The 17,797-nt window shown below is 40.0% G+C and overlaps 2 protein-coding genes across 2 annotated transcripts; both read right to left on the bottom strand.

The window, feature by feature from the left end:
* Positions 1 to 4,712: 4,712 nt before the first annotated feature.
* LOC140998816 (bactericidal permeability-increasing protein-like) lies at positions 4,713 to 12,690 on the bottom strand. The gene is made up of 16 exons (XM_073469203.1): positions 12,624 to 12,690; positions 11,482 to 11,589; positions 11,273 to 11,387; positions 11,047 to 11,175; positions 10,804 to 10,959; positions 10,626 to 10,689; positions 9,280 to 9,340; positions 9,103 to 9,194; positions 8,820 to 8,996; positions 8,681 to 8,740; positions 8,432 to 8,599; positions 7,566 to 7,633; positions 7,415 to 7,457; positions 7,268 to 7,331; positions 6,104 to 6,180; positions 4,713 to 5,947 (listed from the first exon to the last, which is right to left on the bottom strand). Exons 2-16 carry the CDS (start codon positions 11,582 to 11,584, stop codon positions 5,906 to 5,908), a joined length of 1,419 nt encoding a protein of 472 aa, XP_073325304.1. The 5' UTR covers positions 11,585 to 11,589; positions 12,624 to 12,690; the 3' UTR covers positions 4,713 to 5,905.
* A 1,288-nt stretch (positions 12,691 to 13,978) lies between these two features.
* Positions 13,979 to 16,966, bottom strand: LOC140997964 (bactericidal permeability-increasing protein-like). The gene is made up of 10 exons (XM_073468062.1): positions 16,864 to 16,966; positions 16,655 to 16,769; positions 16,429 to 16,557; positions 16,186 to 16,341; positions 16,008 to 16,071; positions 14,861 to 14,921; positions 14,683 to 14,774; positions 14,400 to 14,576; positions 14,261 to 14,320; positions 13,979 to 14,179 (listed from the first exon to the last, which is right to left on the bottom strand). Exons 1-10 carry the CDS (start codon positions 16,964 to 16,966, stop codon positions 13,979 to 13,981), a joined length of 1,158 nt encoding a protein of 385 aa, XP_073324163.1.
* Positions 16,967 to 17,797: the final 831 nt, after the last annotated feature.

Below are 17,797 nucleotides of genomic sequence, written 5' to 3'. Positions count from 1 at the left end.
ATTGCCAACGCAGCCTCCATAATTCTCAACTGGGAAAAAGGCAGAAAAAAGGCATGGAAAACACAAAAACCCTTAAAAAAAAACAAAAAAACGACCCCAAATCACAGAGATGCTGATTCGCACGGGACTAATATTATAACATGACCTCTGTGTTTGGCGAAATATGGTAGGTAATTTGTGGTGGAATTTTTACATCACAAATTACGGACATAGCAGATTCGCACAGGATTAAGATCACAGACGACCTCCACAATTATTACAAAATACTAGAGGTCCCCAGGTAATACTAGTCCCGTGTGAGGAGTCCACAATATTTACATTATTATTGTACAATATCAGTCTGTTGTTGCGAGCACCATCTTCTTTGCTGTGTTGTCCTGGGGTGCGGGCATCAAAACGAAGGACACTAACAGACTGAATAAACTCACCAAAAAAGCAGGGTCTGTTGTTGGCTCTAAGCTTGTCACCCTGGAGGAGGTGGTGGAGGACAGGATGCTGGGACAACTGCTGGCAATCATGGGCAATGTCTCTCACCCCCTCCACAAAACTCTGGACAAGCTTAAGAGCAGCTTCAGCAACAGGCTTATTCAACCCCGCTGCCTAAAGGAACGGCACAGGAACTGATTCCTACCTGGTGCCATCAGACTTTATAACGCTCACTCCACAACACACAAATAATGCGCTTTAAATTATTATTTTCGTATATACTGCACCTTATCCTCTTGCACCTTATGTTCCACTTACCTTTACTCTTCGATACCTAAGTATTTTATTTTATTTACCTCAGTGTTTTATTTTATTTTATTTTATTTTATAGCTACTTAAGCATTTTATTATATATAGTACTTTATTGTTTCTATATTTGCCCTTGTATTTTGATTGTATTTGTACTTGAATGTACCCACTGCTATGATAACCTTATTTCCCCTCAGGGATTAATGAATCTATCTATCTATCTATCTATCTATCTATCTATCTATCTATCTATCTATCTATCTATCTATCTATCTATCTATCTATCTATCTATCTACCTACCTACCTACCTACCTACCTACCTACCTACCTATGTATGTTATTATGACTGAAATGTGCTTTATTTGGAAGCAATTCGTGATGTGTGTGTGTGTTTTAACAAAGTTTAAAAAAAAAAGAGCGCAATCATTTGTAACTGAACTGGATATTACTACATTACACTGGATATTACTACATTACACAACTACATTACACTCCATAAAGCCGTTGTTGGGATGTTTCCCAACAACGGCTTTATGGAGTGTAATGTAGTAATAATATCGAGGGACTGAGAGCAGCCATGGAGGAACCCTGACACCGAAAAATGTGGATGTTGTGTAAAACAAAATTTAAAAAAAGAGCGCAATCATTTGTAACTGAACTGGATATTACTACATTACACTCCATAAAGCCGTTGTTGGGATGTTTCCCAACAACGGCTTCCACATTTTTCGGTGTCAGGGTTCCTCCATGGCTGCTCTCAGTCCCTCTCAGTCCCTCGATAAAAGTTCGACAAACCCCCCTCTGATCAGATAGTCAAAACTCCAGCACCTTCCTATCTATCTATCTATCTATCTATCTATCTATCTATCTATCTATCTATCTATCTATCTATCTATCTATCTATCTATCTATCTATCTATCTACCTACCTACCTACCTACCTACCTACCTACCTATGTATGTTATTATGACTGAATTGTGCTTTATTTGGAAGCAATTTGTGATGTGTGTGTGTGTGTGTTTTAACAAAGTTTAAAAAAAAGAGCGCAATCATTTGTAACTGAACTGGATATTACTACATTACACTGGATATTACTACATTACACTCCATAAAGCCGTTGTTGGGAAACATCCCAACAACGGCTTTATGGAGTGTAATGTAGTAATAATATCGAGGGACTGAGAGGGACTGAGAGCAGCCATGGAGGAACCCTGACACCGAAAAATGTGGATGTTGTGTAAAACAAAATTTAAAAAAAGAGCGCAATCATTTGTAACTGAACTGGATATTACTACATTACACTCCATAAAGCTGTTGTTGGGATGTTTCCCAACAACGGCTTCCACATTTTTCGGTGTCAGGGTTCCTCCGTGGCTGCTCTCAGTCCCTCTCAGTCCCACGATAAAAGTTCGACAAACCCCCCTCTGATCAGATAGTCAAAACTCCAGCACCTTCCTTTGTTCTCTCTCCTCTCTTCTCCTCAAGCTCTCTCCTGTCTTACTCTAACGCTCTCTCTTACTCTAACGCCCTCCACTCCTTCGACTTCTTATCCTCAAGGGCTCCTCTCTATCTCCCCCCCATGGGTCTGCCCTCAAGATCTCTTCTTCTGGGCCTAACAGCTGCGGAGAGCTGCAAGCTGCATTTGCAGCAGGCCCAAAGAACTTTTCCTCACTGCAGCGACACGAGGTCCTGCCAGTATTCCTGATCAGTTAGCACCAGCAGCTGCAACACAAAGCTTGCCAGCTAACTTCACAATCTGAGGAACACCAAGCCAGTTAGCACCGAGCTGCTATCCTTGCAAAGGAGAGGAGCGAACCGTTTTCTCCTCTGCCGACTTTCATCCGTCCTTGCACAGCAAGAACAGCATTCAAAATTAGAATCCCAACGTTCTCCTGCAACCACCAGCACTTTTTCTTCAAAGACTGGTAATGTTGAACTGGGCTTAGATAGCATAGCATAGCACGGCTAAGCACAGGACTTTAAACTCTGGTTGATGTAATGCATATGTGTTCAATTTATGTGTGTCCACTGTTTGAGTGTTATTGTGATCTCAGGTCAGGTTATTGGTAGTTTGCTTTCCTAAACGGCTAATTCGACTTTTTGTCAAATGATGCATCACACAGACTCAGGGTTTTTGCATGCAACTAACCATCTTCTATAACCTGGCATCACGTCACACACACACACACACGCACACGCACACGCACACGCACACGCACACGCACACACACACACACACACACACATTCCTTGAGCCTGGAGCATATCACACCCACATGTGATATCAGTGACCACACACATACACACACACACCTGTATATAGTACATGTTAGTTAGTGTGTTTTCATCTTTGTGTAAATAAAAGACTTTGAACCTTCAAGCTGCCTATTTAATATTGTACAAGTGTGAATGTTGCCAACCTCTACTCTGTCAATAATAACTTTTCTGAGACTGATTTGGTGAATTGGCTAACTTTTCCCTTCTTCAAGGGTGGTGCCCCGAGGTAATCTAATGTAAATTGGATCTTATTATTAATCATAATTAATAATTATCCCTGATAATCATTAATTATTATTGATAGCCAAATTTAACCCAAAACTCCCTATTACTGTTGCATGAAGCACTACATAATGGTGCCTCGTGTGATGTGAGCACAACATAAATGGTGCTCCGTGTGAGGAAGTGTACTGTTGGCAATCATTCATAAATGTGCAATATTAATTTCAGCATAATTTGGACAGTGCTAAAATTTGAGATTCACATCTTGAACCTTTTAGCCAAAAGTCTTTACATTTAACCCCACTAGTCTACTACAGGAGTAGACGTTGATTTGTACCTACAAACAATTGCAGTGTGGTGAGAATTGATTCATCAATCAAATTTATAACCAATGTGATTAACCAAAATCTTTTAGGTCATTATCTGCCACTTTGAGCCATTTGCTATTGCCGCTATTGATTCAAGTTGAAAGTGCTCTGTAGAAATTGTAAGAATTTCAGTTCAGCATTTGAATATCCCATATTCAATGCATTGTAGTCAAGCTGTCAGAATTTGATGACAGTTTAAATGCTCCTCGTGTTAATCACAGCATGCCACCGGCCCTGTGATACAAAGAAGTTTATATGTGGCTGTTACTGCCTTGCATTTCAGCCTGAGTAAGAAGTAGAGCTGGAGATAGAGCCACAGCGTGCTACAAGCCCTGTGAAACAGAAGTTTTGTACTTAGCTGTTAATGTTACGTGTTTCAGCCCGAGTCAGCTTTAAAAGATAATCGTCTGACTGAAACACTTTTCAGATGGTCTACTGTAGAGACTCAGTCTTGGTTATGTATACAACTTATTAATCACTTAGTGAACAGACATGCTGCCAACAGTCTGTGGCACTAATGGGGTCTTTAAAGTTCATTTAGTCTTTAATGATATTCCCAGGATCATTGATTTTGACTCGTACGACAGTAGGAATAAAAACAGCAACTATCATGTCAGAGTTGGATTCCCTGAACTCTGCTTATCTTTGAAGAATTTTGTGAAACCATTTTAAAATGTTGTCTGGTTGTTAGTTTTTGCATCGTGCAGCAGTAACAGGTCATCTGAAACTATTTTCCTAAGATGCCGACACAGCTGGAGCATGCAGCGGGTGCTCGATGTCACATTGTTATCATTATAATGATAATATTAATGATCCTTCTTGGTGTGGTTGGCCTTTGCTTTTTGCACCAAAGAGCACTAATACGTTTTTTTTACCAGTGTAAAAAACTCTACACTCATTAGAGAGAAAAACATGTACATTTCCTCTCCAGTCAGTGCTCTTGATCAAGGCACTGGCTAAGATCTGGAGTCAGGCGCATACACTGCCCACCGCTCCCCTGGGATGGGTTCAATGCAGAGTGCCAGTTTCACCATGTTGTACGTTGTATGATATGTGACATAAATAAAGATTCTTCTTCTTCTTCTAAAATGAGAAATTAATCCCAGGTGTTCAGATTTAGGCATCTTTATTAAAATCACATAAAATTCATGAATGTCTCAGAAACTAGCATGAACAAACAGTCTGCTGATCAATGGTAACAGTCGGAGGACATCATTTCAACACAGTGAAGAACTTTAAGGCATTATCTGGTAATTTAAAAGGTTTCTTCATTCACTCATTCATTCTTTGTGTCTTTAATATAGATACTGGCGGCCAACTCGCAGAGCCTGAGAGGCCGCGCCATCGGTCACAGCTCCCTGAGAGGCACGGTGAAGCACAGCGAGCTTGATGAACATGTGGCCTCAGACATAAGCAGGACTGAGACATGCCCTTGATTGACCCAGGTGACACCGCAGGAAACAAACTCTTATTCCTTTGGAAAACTAGCACACTACCCTTGTTGACAGTGAAGACACACAGAGGCTGGTTTTACTGGGATTTTGGTCATCTTACAGTCCCCCTGGACTGCTGTGAAAACTGCAATGTGTTATTTATACAGTCAGTATTTACTAGAGCTGCGATGATAAGTTGATTAATTGACTTGTGAATCAATATGAAAATCATTGTTGGCTGCAGCCCTAGTAATACAAATACAAACAATACTTTACGCAGTTCAGTATGTACATACAAATGTGTATGTACATACTGAACTGCTTAAAGTACTAAAACCTGTCAAGATGATGTCAAATATAGTGATTATTTAATACAAACTACTGTATCTTATCTGTTTTGTCTTGTGTTTGATTGATGTGTTTGCATTTTTTTCTGGGACTGCAGTCAAGATGTCGTGGGTCAGCACATTTGCCGAAATCGCTCCGTGAGCTACAAAGTCAGAAAGTTTTTAGAAAGAATTTTCCCAAAGTCAGCAGCAGAAAGTGCTGCGATCTGCTTTGGAAGAAGCATGTTATTATAAAGAAGATGATTGTGGTGACAAACTGCAAACCCTGTCCTGCAGACTGTGTCCTGTTACTACACGACTGCAGTTACCCTGCTGGAGAAGTTCATCTACATTTCATATATAGAAAACCTGGTCTGAGTTCAAATTTATAAGATACAGAAAAATAGAATAAAAAAGCTAAATTATAAAAAAAAAAATTGAGGAGATGCTTGTTTCTCAGGCTCGTAGAAGTTGTACTCTGGCTGTGATCATGGTGGCGTGTGCAGTGCAGAAATAATCTCTGGGAGTTTGCAGAAATGCTGTTTAACCTGTGAACCGGACATCTGTCCCAATCAGGATATTGTCCTAAAGAAAAACACACCACAGAAACGTTTCAACAGTTATTAACAGCTCTGAGGTTATGAATTCTGTTGATAATCTACACATTTAAATTCCATGTCAAATAAGAAACGCAGCTCGCCACAAAACATGCATTTTTGCAGAAAACATGCAGCCGCTTACCTTCAGGATCTGAACCCTGGTGTTCAGAAGGTTCATGTTTCTAAGTGCAGGTAGTGGGTATCCCTTTGCAAGTTGAACTATGAAGCAAAATTCATACATTTTAATAAACGAGCATCAAAGTCCAACATTACAAACATTATTATGATATTAGCCTGGGTTTTGTGTTAAATTTTAATTATAGTGAACATCATGAAATAGATAAACATAACAAGAACTAGAACACACAGGATTAAATGAACTCTAAAACGACAATGCAGTGTAATTCAATTAGAAAATAAAATTAAAGGTGAAATGCAATATAAGCACAGATGCTAACAATGTGCTAGGAGGTTATATAAATATGACATTAATTAATACAAAGTTGTTTAAAAAGGGCAACCAAGTCTTTCACCTGTGTTTAATTTAACCTGCAATAACATTTTTTTTCTGGCCACTTGGGGGCAGCAGAAACAAGCTATGAACAGACAGACATCACATCACCTTTCACCTTGCTTATTATATTCACACATCCAGCAGTTATGGAGCAACATTATTATTTAATTGGATTCCTGGTGAATTTAAGTCCAACATTCACTCTCTTCTAGCTCTCTTTTTGGTCTCTACCAACTTCTGAGGGAAATATCTAACTTTTTTTTCTCCACTGTGTTCACCAGCTAGTCTCTAACTGTCGTTCTGTGTTTGGATACCGAGCAGGTAGTGTTCAGTGGGTTTTAAGGGCTTTTTCTCTAAAAAAAATAGCTGCCTGACTTTTCAGATTCAGCTGGTAATTCTCTGTAGGCTCATCATTACGACTGACTCCTTTCACATTGACACATTATTTTCACATTGTCGTTGATATCGGTGTCGATTATAGCTGCTTTTAAACAAAACCACATTCCTAGTTTCATAAATTGGGGTGTAACACATAACATGATAATGACTCTGCAATATAAACATGTCCAAGACTATTTAGAGCTTTGAATGTAAGTGAGAGAATTTGAAACCAATTTTAAAAGTTACAGGAAGCCAGCACAGCCTGTCCACAACTGGCTTGACTTCTCTTTTGGGTTTTATACAGCACTGTTCAGATTCAGAGTTGTGTACCTGAAGCCTGTCAGTAGAGCATTTAGTAATGATATGGCACCTTCTTCATATAGAGTACAAACTGAAAATGCAAGAACTCACCATTCAGCACAGGTATCACCACCACATTGAGGACCATTTCAAAGATGCTGTCGAGGGATTTGACCTGCGGGGGTTAGAGTCAGGGTTAGTCTGTTGTGTTGGTACTGATGGTACCTGCGGTGACTCATGTTAGAATGCAGCTCTCACCCGAAACGCTCCCACAGAACTTCTCCCCACGGTCAGATCAAATCTGTGCAAACCAGACAGGCAAAATTAGACTGTGATGTTAATTTTTAAGAAGACCTTTTGGCCCCACTTTTCTCTTCTGAGAGCAAGTAGTGTTTTTTTAGTAACTCACTTGTTTAGGGTGACACCTCCAGCCAGCCTCATTCCTCTGACAAACACTCGGGCGCTGACACTGGTCTCCTGTAAAGACAATTACATAAAGTCAAACTCAAACTCTTGAAATAAACAAAGTTTTTGCCAATCTCTTATCTTTTATTGAGATCATTTACTTTTCCTCTTCACTAAAACTTGAATCTTTTAGTTTTAGAAACTAAAAATTCTCAGATTAACTGTTTATAATTCAATTTGTCACTTGCAATTATTGTATTATCTCAACAAAAGATCATAGGTTGGCAAATAATGACACCATCGACATAGCTTGGTTTACTATAAACCTCACTTTCACTAATATCGATTTTTCCTAGAAAATTGAGGGTTGAATAACGACACTTAGGAGGCTTTGGACAAGTTTTTTTGCTTTGGACAGTAGCCAGACTGCTAGCGGTAGCCATGTTGCTAACACTGTCTTTGTGACATGGAAACACTAAGGGGGGGGGGGAGTTGACAGAAAGTTGTCAATTTGAGCTTTACAGGAGCAACATGTAAGAACTGGCCTCCTGTTGAATTCAAACTACAGACAAAAAAAAAAAAAATAGTGGGCAGCATATTACCATCGCAACTGCTAACTGCTGCTAGCTTTAGCTGCAGTTACCTACTTAGCTGAGTTAGCAGTGTAGCTAGTGGCCCAATTAGCTGACGGGGGTATGCCCGCACTGTGAGCTCACATCATTAGCACAGGAGCCATGGGCAGTTGGGACTAGCTGGTTAGCATGACAACCTTGAGTACATTTTTTCTGCAAAACAATACATAGAAGTCTTTTTCGCTTATTTTGTTTTTTACAGTGTTCACCTTTTCATCATGCCAGCTGTGTAACCTACCAAGTTCAGGACAAAGAGAGAGGAAAGCCTGCCATTGGGTTGGATAGCGTAGGCCGTCACCATGCCAGTGACATTAACTGTCATCTTGTTAAGCTCAAAAGTGACAACGGGGTCCTTAGCTGCCTTCACCACCAGTTTCATCATCAGGCCTGGGAAACGCCTGGCAATCTGAAAATACACCAAGATACAGCTGACTGTTCGCCAATGAAGGTAATGCTTTTTATAAAATCAGTGTAATCTGTGTGTCACCTCCGGGATGAAGACTCCAAACGTTTTGGTGTTGAGTCGGATGGGAGATAATCTTGGGATCTGTTGTGACAGAAAGGTTGTAGATCAGTGTGATGTCATGACGGTGGATTTATTAAGAAATTTAGAGGATAAAGCTCACCATGTCATCAGTGACGTCCTGGTTGAGGATTCCAGCTCTGTTGTAGACGAAGCCTGCAGAGTTGGCAGTGAAGGCGGACAAGCTGATGTACACCATGTTGTTGACCTGGGGCGGCAGGGAGATGGCTTTTGGGGAGAAAGGAGGCTCCTGATGGTTCCCGATGTTGTAAAACTCACCCTAAATGACAAAGACGGACAGAAAAGTAGTGATATGACCACGACTGTCTATTTCTTTATTACCAACCTGTCCTTAAATGTACAGTATAACGGTGTGCAATTTTTACCTTCAAGTTCAAGTCAATGAAGGATGCTGTAACTGAGGGCGATGACACCATGGAGTATTCAATCTCTGCATGCTTGTCCACCCTGGCCAAAACTGCAGTGAGGCAGAAAGGCTCTCAGATATTCAGCATCAAAACATCCAAATATTTGACGCTAATACATTTTTTTTCTTCTTTTACCATTGAGAGTTTGCAGACGAGGGTTCATACCAGATACTGCCTTGGTCACCAGAGGGCAGATCTGCAACAATGAAGAGCAGAGAAAAATCTATTGTTAGACTCCAAAAGAAACTTGATGTTACACAGTGAATTCTGAGAAAATGATTCTTAGAAGTGCCCCAAAATGAATATATCATTGTTTACTTTTGTTTTGTAGATCAGATTTTTAGAGTAAATGGAGATACCTCTGAGGCAGATTTTTTTTTGTTATATCTGAAGGATTGTAGTTTCTCTACGCTCTACATGATAACTTCCAATCATCAGAATGTATTTTTGTCGTGGCTGAATTCATTAAACATCATAAGATCGTAAGTTTAACTTGTAATTGAGTATTTTTATACCATTGTGTACATTGTTTACATAAAGCTACTATAAGGAATGTTCATTTTCTGATGGTTCTGGCGCCCCCTGTGGACAAAAGATGACGATGCGACACAAAGTGCGGATCGCTTTAGTGTTGCACGATACCAACAGACTGTAGGGCAGCTTCTTTCCTCAGGCTGTGCTACCTCCCAATTCATCCTCAACACTCCGCTCCAAAAAACAGTTTTAAATTACAACTTATGTGACCCGGTGACAGGCATTAAGAATAACTGTAATAACTATAGCAAATCTTCTCGCATATGGTCTCCTTTGCTTATGTAGGTCATACAGAGGTATCAGTATTAAAGTGACCAGTTAAAAGTTTCTTGTAGTACCTTTAAGTAAAAGATTATTTGCTAATCCTTTCTGACATTTACCCAACTGAAAACAGTGGAAAGAATATATATATATATATATATATATATATATATATATATATATATGTATATATATATATATATATATATATATATATATATATATATATATATATATATATATATATATATATAAGTATATATACTTCATTGATTTTTGTAAATGTATGCTAATTGTGAATTTGATGCCAGCAGCACGTTTCAAACAAACTGGGACGGGGCACCAAAAGACTGGGAAAGACCTGTTTGGAATATTCCACATTTTCATTGCTGACAGGTGATAGTGTCATGATTGAGTATTAAAGGCTCAGTTGTTCAGATGGCGCGAGGTTCACCACTTTGTGAAACACTTGATTGTATAAAGGATATTACTACATCACACTCCATAAAGCCGTTGTTGGGAAACACAGTTCAGTTACAAATGATTGCGCTCTTTTTTTATTCCGTTTTATACAACGTCCACATTTTTGGGTGTCAGGGTTTCCTCCATGGCTGCTCTCAGTAAAAGTTTCTCTTAGCAGTTGTGAACAAGTTAGAAGAAGAACATGTTAAGAGGAATTCCCTCACCTGTTTCTCCAATGCTTTTCGCAAAGCCCTATTAATGTATTTTGAGAAGAGATTGTACAGCCAGCTGCAACAGAAAGCAAACATAGTAATTAGAGGAGAATGCAGTGTGTCAAGGACGTAAAGTTACACTGATCATTCACATGACTTCAATCGTAGTGCATGGCAGGGTTTCTTTTACCTGGCCCCACGGTGGAATTTGACTTTAGCACTGCCGACATTGGCCGCACAGTTGGCAGTACTGACCACGGGATGGCCTGTCGCATCACTGCTGATGGCAATACTAGCAGAGATACTGAGAGCCCTCACATCCAGATCAAAATATCCTCTGTCCCTTCTGTCAAGAGAGAGACATCACTGCTGCAGCAGAAAATATCACACAATAGATTTTAGTGTATTAAAGAAGAAATATTTTCACACTCACATAAAGAAGTACTTGACCTTCCAGTTTCCACGCAGACTGATAAAGGCACCACTAATGGACATCTTGACACCCGTCCCTGGCACCAGATTCACTGCAGATGTCGGCAATCCCACACTCTTGATATTGATACTGGAAGAAACAACATGCTTCTTTGTAAAGGCACTTGGCTTCCCAGTATCCCAGTTTTCCAACAGAATTTACAGTGTTGGATGAATTGGTGACTTACTTTGACAGCCTGTACCTGACCTTGCCGATGCGAGACACCCTACGTTTCCCTGAAAAATCAGGGACCCGGATGGCTTTGAGTTTCTCCTGGAGTGCCGCCATCCCCAGTTGTCTGCCTATAACGAAATGCAAGACAATTTGATGCTGAAGCACTGGAGAGATCGTTGTCGTTTTCCAACTGACAGAGGAAACCGGTGCTGCAGTGCTTACCATATTCAAGGCCTTTTGCTGTTAGTCTGACCTTCACCCCGGGTTCGGTGCTTAAGGTCATAGGGATCAATGCCACCAGAGCCAGCCAACAGAACAGGGACATCTTGACTGTTGGGAGACAAAAAGGACAAGATTGTTGACAGAATTCTCATCATTTTTCTCAATATGACACCTTAAAATCAGGCAAAGTTTCTGCTTTTGTGTGATTGGCACGTTTGCTTTTCTACAAAGTATATTTAGGAAGCAATGCAACGTGGCTTTGTCTTTATAGCCTTTTATTACAAGTTACCGGTTCAGATATCCCATTGATAGATGCCTTAACATAGATACTTACTCAGTGGCTTCTCCTTAAAGCTCAGGCCATTCTTTACTGTACTACTGTAATCATAGACCTCGGGAATGCGACAAGGAGCCCTGCTTTTTCTAAAAGATCAGCCATAACATTTTAGAAACCACTGGTTCGTCCTCTAACGGTGTCTTCTGTTTTAATAAGCATGTCATATATTTTTTTTAAAGGGGCACTTTGTAGTTTTGGAGAAGAAATTTAATAAATTCACAATATTAATGAGGTAATAATACAAACTCAGAAATATTTCTTTCTTTCATAAACAAATAAAGAAGCTGTTCTCAGAGGAAAACAAGGTCTCCAGAACACCGTTTGAGGCTAGAAAGGTGGCAGGGTCCGCCACATATAAAGAAAGTAAAACAGTATGAACAATACCACACTGTGGTGGCATCAGTGCTCCTTTTGCAGTGGTAAAAAAAAAAAGTAAAAATAAAACACTACTCGTCTCTGACTGGACATTCAAAGACATCAGTATTTAATGTCTCCCTAAGCCGTTATATTTCATCAAAATGTTGGCCTCCATGTCAAAAGACAAGCAGCACTGACACTACTATCTTTCCTAATCTGTTTTGCAGCTACTTAACACAGTTTCTAAACGTGTAATACTTGTCTTACTTGTTTGCTTCAAAGTGAACGTAATTGAATGTCTATCGTATGAAAACATCCTTCACACCAAACACATTAGAACCAACTTCAGGACAACTTATCCACACTGGAATCTGCCTTTGTTAAGAACACTTTCTGATAACTCAAGTTTAAAGTTGGGCCCATGCAGATAATATACAGCCACTCTTACCTGAAGCAGCAGTTTTTCAGGACCAGACAGCTTCAGATGTGTCACTCTGACTACCAACAACTGGACTGGGACTTGTATTTATATAGACAGAGTGAAAGAGGAAGTGAAGCACACACCCTCTAATTCACTTACTCAATCAGGAACTGATTGGCCGCTTGGAAATTTACATTTCTTCATTACTTCACTGCCCTGCTCTCTTATAACCTCTTCAAAATCCCAATCCACCTACAGTGCTCTTATCCGAGTGCTATTTATCTAAAAAACAAACTCAGACAGCTACAGTTTGATATGGCTTGGCAGTGGTGGTCCTAGCTTGCATGATGCCCTGGGCGAACCTCACCTTCAGTGCCCCCCCAAAAAAATTAAAGGAAAGAAAAACAACCTCATGCACAAAATAACTTTTTACTTAACTAATATTCATAACATTATTGTACAATATCAGTCTGTTGTTGCGAGCACCATCTTCTTTGCTGTGTTGTCCTGGGGTGCGGGCATGAAAACGAAGGACGCTAACAGACTGAATAAACTCATCAAAAAAGCAGGGTCTGTTGTTGGCTCTAAGCTTGTCACCCTGGAGGAGGTGGTGGAGGACAGGATGCTGGGACAACTGCTGGCAATCATGGGCAATGTCTCTCACCCCCTCCACAAAACTCTGGACAAGCTTAAGAGCAGCTTCAGCAACAGACTTATTCAACCCCGCTGCCTAAAGGAACGGCACAGGAACTGATTCCTACCTGGTGCCATCAGACTTTATAACGCTCACTCCACAACACACAAATAATGCGCTTTAAATTATTATTACCTTAAATACTGCACCTTATCTTCTTGCACCTTATGTTCCACTTACCTTTACTCTTCGATACCTCAGTATTTAATTTTATTTACCTCAGTGTTTTATTTTATAGCTATTTAAGCATTTTATTGTATATAGTACTTTATTGTTTCCATATTTGCCCTTGTATTTTGATTGTATTTGTACTTGAATGTACCCACTGCTATGATAACCTTATTTCCCCTCAGGGATTAATGAATCTATCCATCCATCCATCCATCCATCCATCCATGACTGAAATGTGCTTTATTTGGAATCAATTTGTGATGTGATTGACTTTAGCCTACTAGTTTCATTAGTTGTGCACTATTTGATGAATCCCCTGCTTCACCACTCCCCTGCACCCGTAGGGAGAACTGAGGTCCAGAGGTGACCCTATCCCCCAGACTGCTCGCAGTAGCCATGTCGCTAACACTGTCTTTGTGACACGGAAACGCTAGGGGGGTGTAACTAGCTGGTTAGCATGATAACCTTGAGTATTTTTTTTCTGCAAAACAATACATAGAAGTCTTTTTTGCTTTGTTCACCTTTTCATCATGCCAGCTGTGTAACCTACCAAGTTCAGGACAAAGAGAGAGGAAAGCGTGGCATTGGGTTGGATAGCGTAGGCCGTCACTGTGCCAGTGACATTAACTGTCATCTTGTTAGGCTCAAAAGTGACAATGGGATCCTTAGTTGCCTTCACCACCAGTTTCATCATCAGGCCTGGGAAACGCCTGGCAATCTGAAAATACAACAAGATACAGCTGACTGCTCGCCAAAGAAGGTAATGCTTCTTATAAAATCAGCGGAATCTGTGTGTCACCTCCGGGATAAAGACTCCAAACGTTTTGGTGTTGAGTCGGATGGGAGATAATCTTGGGATCTGTTGTGACAGAAAGGATGTAGATCAGTGTGATGTCATGACGGTGGATTTATTAGGAAATTTGGAGGATAAAGCTCACCATGTCATCAGTGACGTCCTGGCTGAGGATTCCAGCTCTGTTGTAGACGAAGCCTGCAGAGTTGGCAGTGAAGGCGGACAAGCTGATGTACACCATGTTGTTGACCTGGGGCGGCAGGGAGATGGCTTTTGGGGAGAAAGGAGGCTCCTGATGGTTCCTGATGTTGTAAAACTCACCCTAAATGACAAAGACGGACAGAAAAGTAGTGATATGACCACGACTGTCTATTTCTTTATTACCAACCTGTCCTTAAATGTACAGTATAACGGTGTGCAATTTTTACCTTCAAGTTCAAGTCAATGAAGGATGCTGTAACTGAGGGCGATGACACCATGGAGTATTCAATCTCTGCATGCTTGTCCACCCTGGCCAAAACTGCAGTGAGGCAGAAAGTCTCTCAGCTATTTAGCATCAAAACATTCAAATATTTGACACAAAGAGATTTTTTTTTTTTTTTTTACCATTGAGAGTTTGAAGTAGAGGATTCATATCAGATACTGCCTTGGTCACCAGAGGGCAGATCTGCAACAATGAAGAGCAGAGAAAAATCTATTGTTAGACTCCAAAAGAAACTTGGTGTTACACAGTGAATTCTGAGAAAATGATTTTCAGAAGCGCCCCAAATGAATACACCATTGTTTACTTTTGTTTTTTAGATCAGATTTTTAGAATAAATGGAGATACCTCTACTTCAAATCATCAGAATGTATTTTTGTCATGGTTGAATTCATTCATACATCAAACATCATGAGATCGTAAGTTTAACTTGTAATTGAGTATTTTTATATCATTGTCTACATTGTTTACTTAAAGCTACTATAAGGAATGTTAGTTTTTGATGGTTATGGCGCCCCCTGTGGACAAAACATGACGATGGTGACACAAAGTATGGATTGCTTTAACGTTGCCCCATACCAACAGACTGTAGGGCAGCTTCTTTCCTCAGGCTGTGCTACCTCCCAAGTCATCCTCAACACTCCGCTCCAAAAAACAGTTTTAAATTATGACTTATCTGACCCGGTGACAGGCATTAAGAATAACTGTAATAACTATAGCAAATCTTCTCGCAGATGGTCTCCTTTGCTTATGTAGGTCATACAGAGGCATCAGTATTAAAGTGACCAGTTAAAAGTTTCTTGTAGTATGTTTAAGTAAAGGATTATTTGCTAATCCTTTCTGACATTTACCCAACTGAAAACAGTGAAAAGAACTGGGACGGGGCAACAAAAGACTGGGGAAGACCTGTTTGGAATATTCCACATTTTCATTGCTGAGAGGTGATAGTGTCATGATTGAGTATTAAAGGCTCAGTTGTTCAGATGGGGCGAGGTTCACCACTTTGTGAAACACTTGATTGTATAAAGGATATTACTACATTACACTCCATAAAGCCGTTGTTGGGATGTTTCCCAACAACGGCTTTATGGAGTGTAATGTAGTAATATCCAGTTCAGTTACAAATGATTGCGCTCTTTTTTTAAATTCCGTTTTACACAACGTCCACATTTTTGGGTGTCAGGGTTTCCTCCATGGCTGCTCTCAGTAAAAGTTTCTCTTAGCAGTTGTGAATAAGGTAAAAGTAGAACATGTTAAGAGGATTTCCCTCACCTGTTTGTTTATTGCTCTTCGCAAAGCTCTATTAATGTACTTTGAGAAGAGATTGTACAGCCAGCTGCAACAGAAAGCAAACACAGTAATTAGAGGAGAATGCAGTGTGTCAAGGACGAAAAGTTACACTGATCATTCACATGACTTCAATCGTAGTGCATGGCAGGGTTTCTTTTACCTGGCCCCACGGTGGAATTTGACTTTAGCACTGCCGGCATTGGCCGCACAGTTGGCACTACTGACCGCGGGATGGCCTGTCGCATCACTGCTGATGGCAATACTAGCAGAGATGCTGAGAGCCCTCACATCCAGATCAAAATATCCTCTGTCCCTTCTGTCAAGAGAGAGACATCACTGCTGCAGCAGAAAATATCACACAATAGATTTTAGTGTATTAAAAAAGAAATATTTTCTCACTCACATAAAGAGATACTTGACCCTCCAGTTTCCACGCAGACTGATAAAGGCACCACTAATGGACATCTTGACACCCGTCCCTGGCACCAGATTCACTGCAGATGTCAGCAATCCCACACTCATGATAACGATACTGGAAGAAACAACATGCTTCTTTGTAAAGGCACTTGGCTTCCCAGTATCCCAGTTTTCCAACAGAATTTACAGTATTGGATGAATTGGTGACTTACTTTGATAGCCTGTACCTGACCCTGCCAATGACAGACACCCTACGTTTCCCTGAAAAATCAGGGACCCGGATGGCTTTGAGTTTCTCCTGGAGTGACGCCATCCCCAGTTGTCTGCCTATAATGAAATGCAAGACAATTTGATGCTGAAGCACTGGAGAGATCGTTGTCGTTTTCCAACTGACAGAGGAAACCGGTGCTGCAGTGCTTACCATATTCAATGCCTTTTGCTGTTAGTCTGACCTTCACCCCGGGTTCGGTGCTTAAGGTCATAGGGATGAAGGCCACCATAGCCAGCCAACAGAACAGGGACATCTTGACTGTTGGGAGACAAAAAGGACAAGATTGTTGACAGAATTCTCATCGTTTTTCTCAATATGACACCTTAAAATCAGGCAAAGTTTCTGCTTTTGTGTGATTTGCACATTTGCTTTTCTACAAAGTACATTTAGGAAGCAACACAACATGGCTTCCTCTTTATAGAGCGCCTCTCCTTTTATTACAAGTTACTGGTAATATACTCCTTATTACTCAGATATACTCCTTATTCTTCAGATATCCCATAGATAGATGCCTTAACATAGATAACTTACTCAGTGGCTTCTCCTGAAAGCACAGACCATTCTTTACTGTACTATTGTAATCATAGACCTCTGGAATGCGACAAGGAGCCCTGCTTTTTCTAAAAGATCAGCCATAACATTTTGGAAAGAACTGGTTCGTCCTCTAACGGTGTCTTGTGTTTTAATAAGCATATCATATATTTTTTTTAAAGGGGCACTTTGTAGTTTTGGAGAGGAAATTCAAACAGAATTTTAATATTACAATTTTAATGAGGTAATAATACAAACTCAGAAATATTTCTTTCTTTCATAAACAAATAAACAAGCTGTTTTCAGGAAAATAAGGTCTCCAGAACACTGTTTGAAGGCAAGGCAAGGCAACGAAACATTTATTTGTATAGCACATTTCAGACACAAGGCAACTCAAAGTGCTTTACAGGGTCATAAAAAATACATTCAAAGAAATTAAAAATTGCATTTAAAAATACATTAAAACAAAACATTAAAACATCTTAAGAAATAGGAAAGTTGGCTAAAATAGAAAAGGTTTAAAAGAGATAAAATATTAGCGTGGCGTCCTGAG

This window comes from Pagrus major, chromosome 6 (genome assembly GCF_040436345.1).
Source record: "Pagrus major chromosome 6, Pma_NU_1.0".
NCBI lineage: Eukaryota > Metazoa > Chordata > Actinopteri > Spariformes > Sparidae > Pagrus > Pagrus major.
The sequence above is the reverse complement of the archived record's forward strand: the minus strand, read 5'-3'. Positions and strand labels throughout refer to the sequence as shown.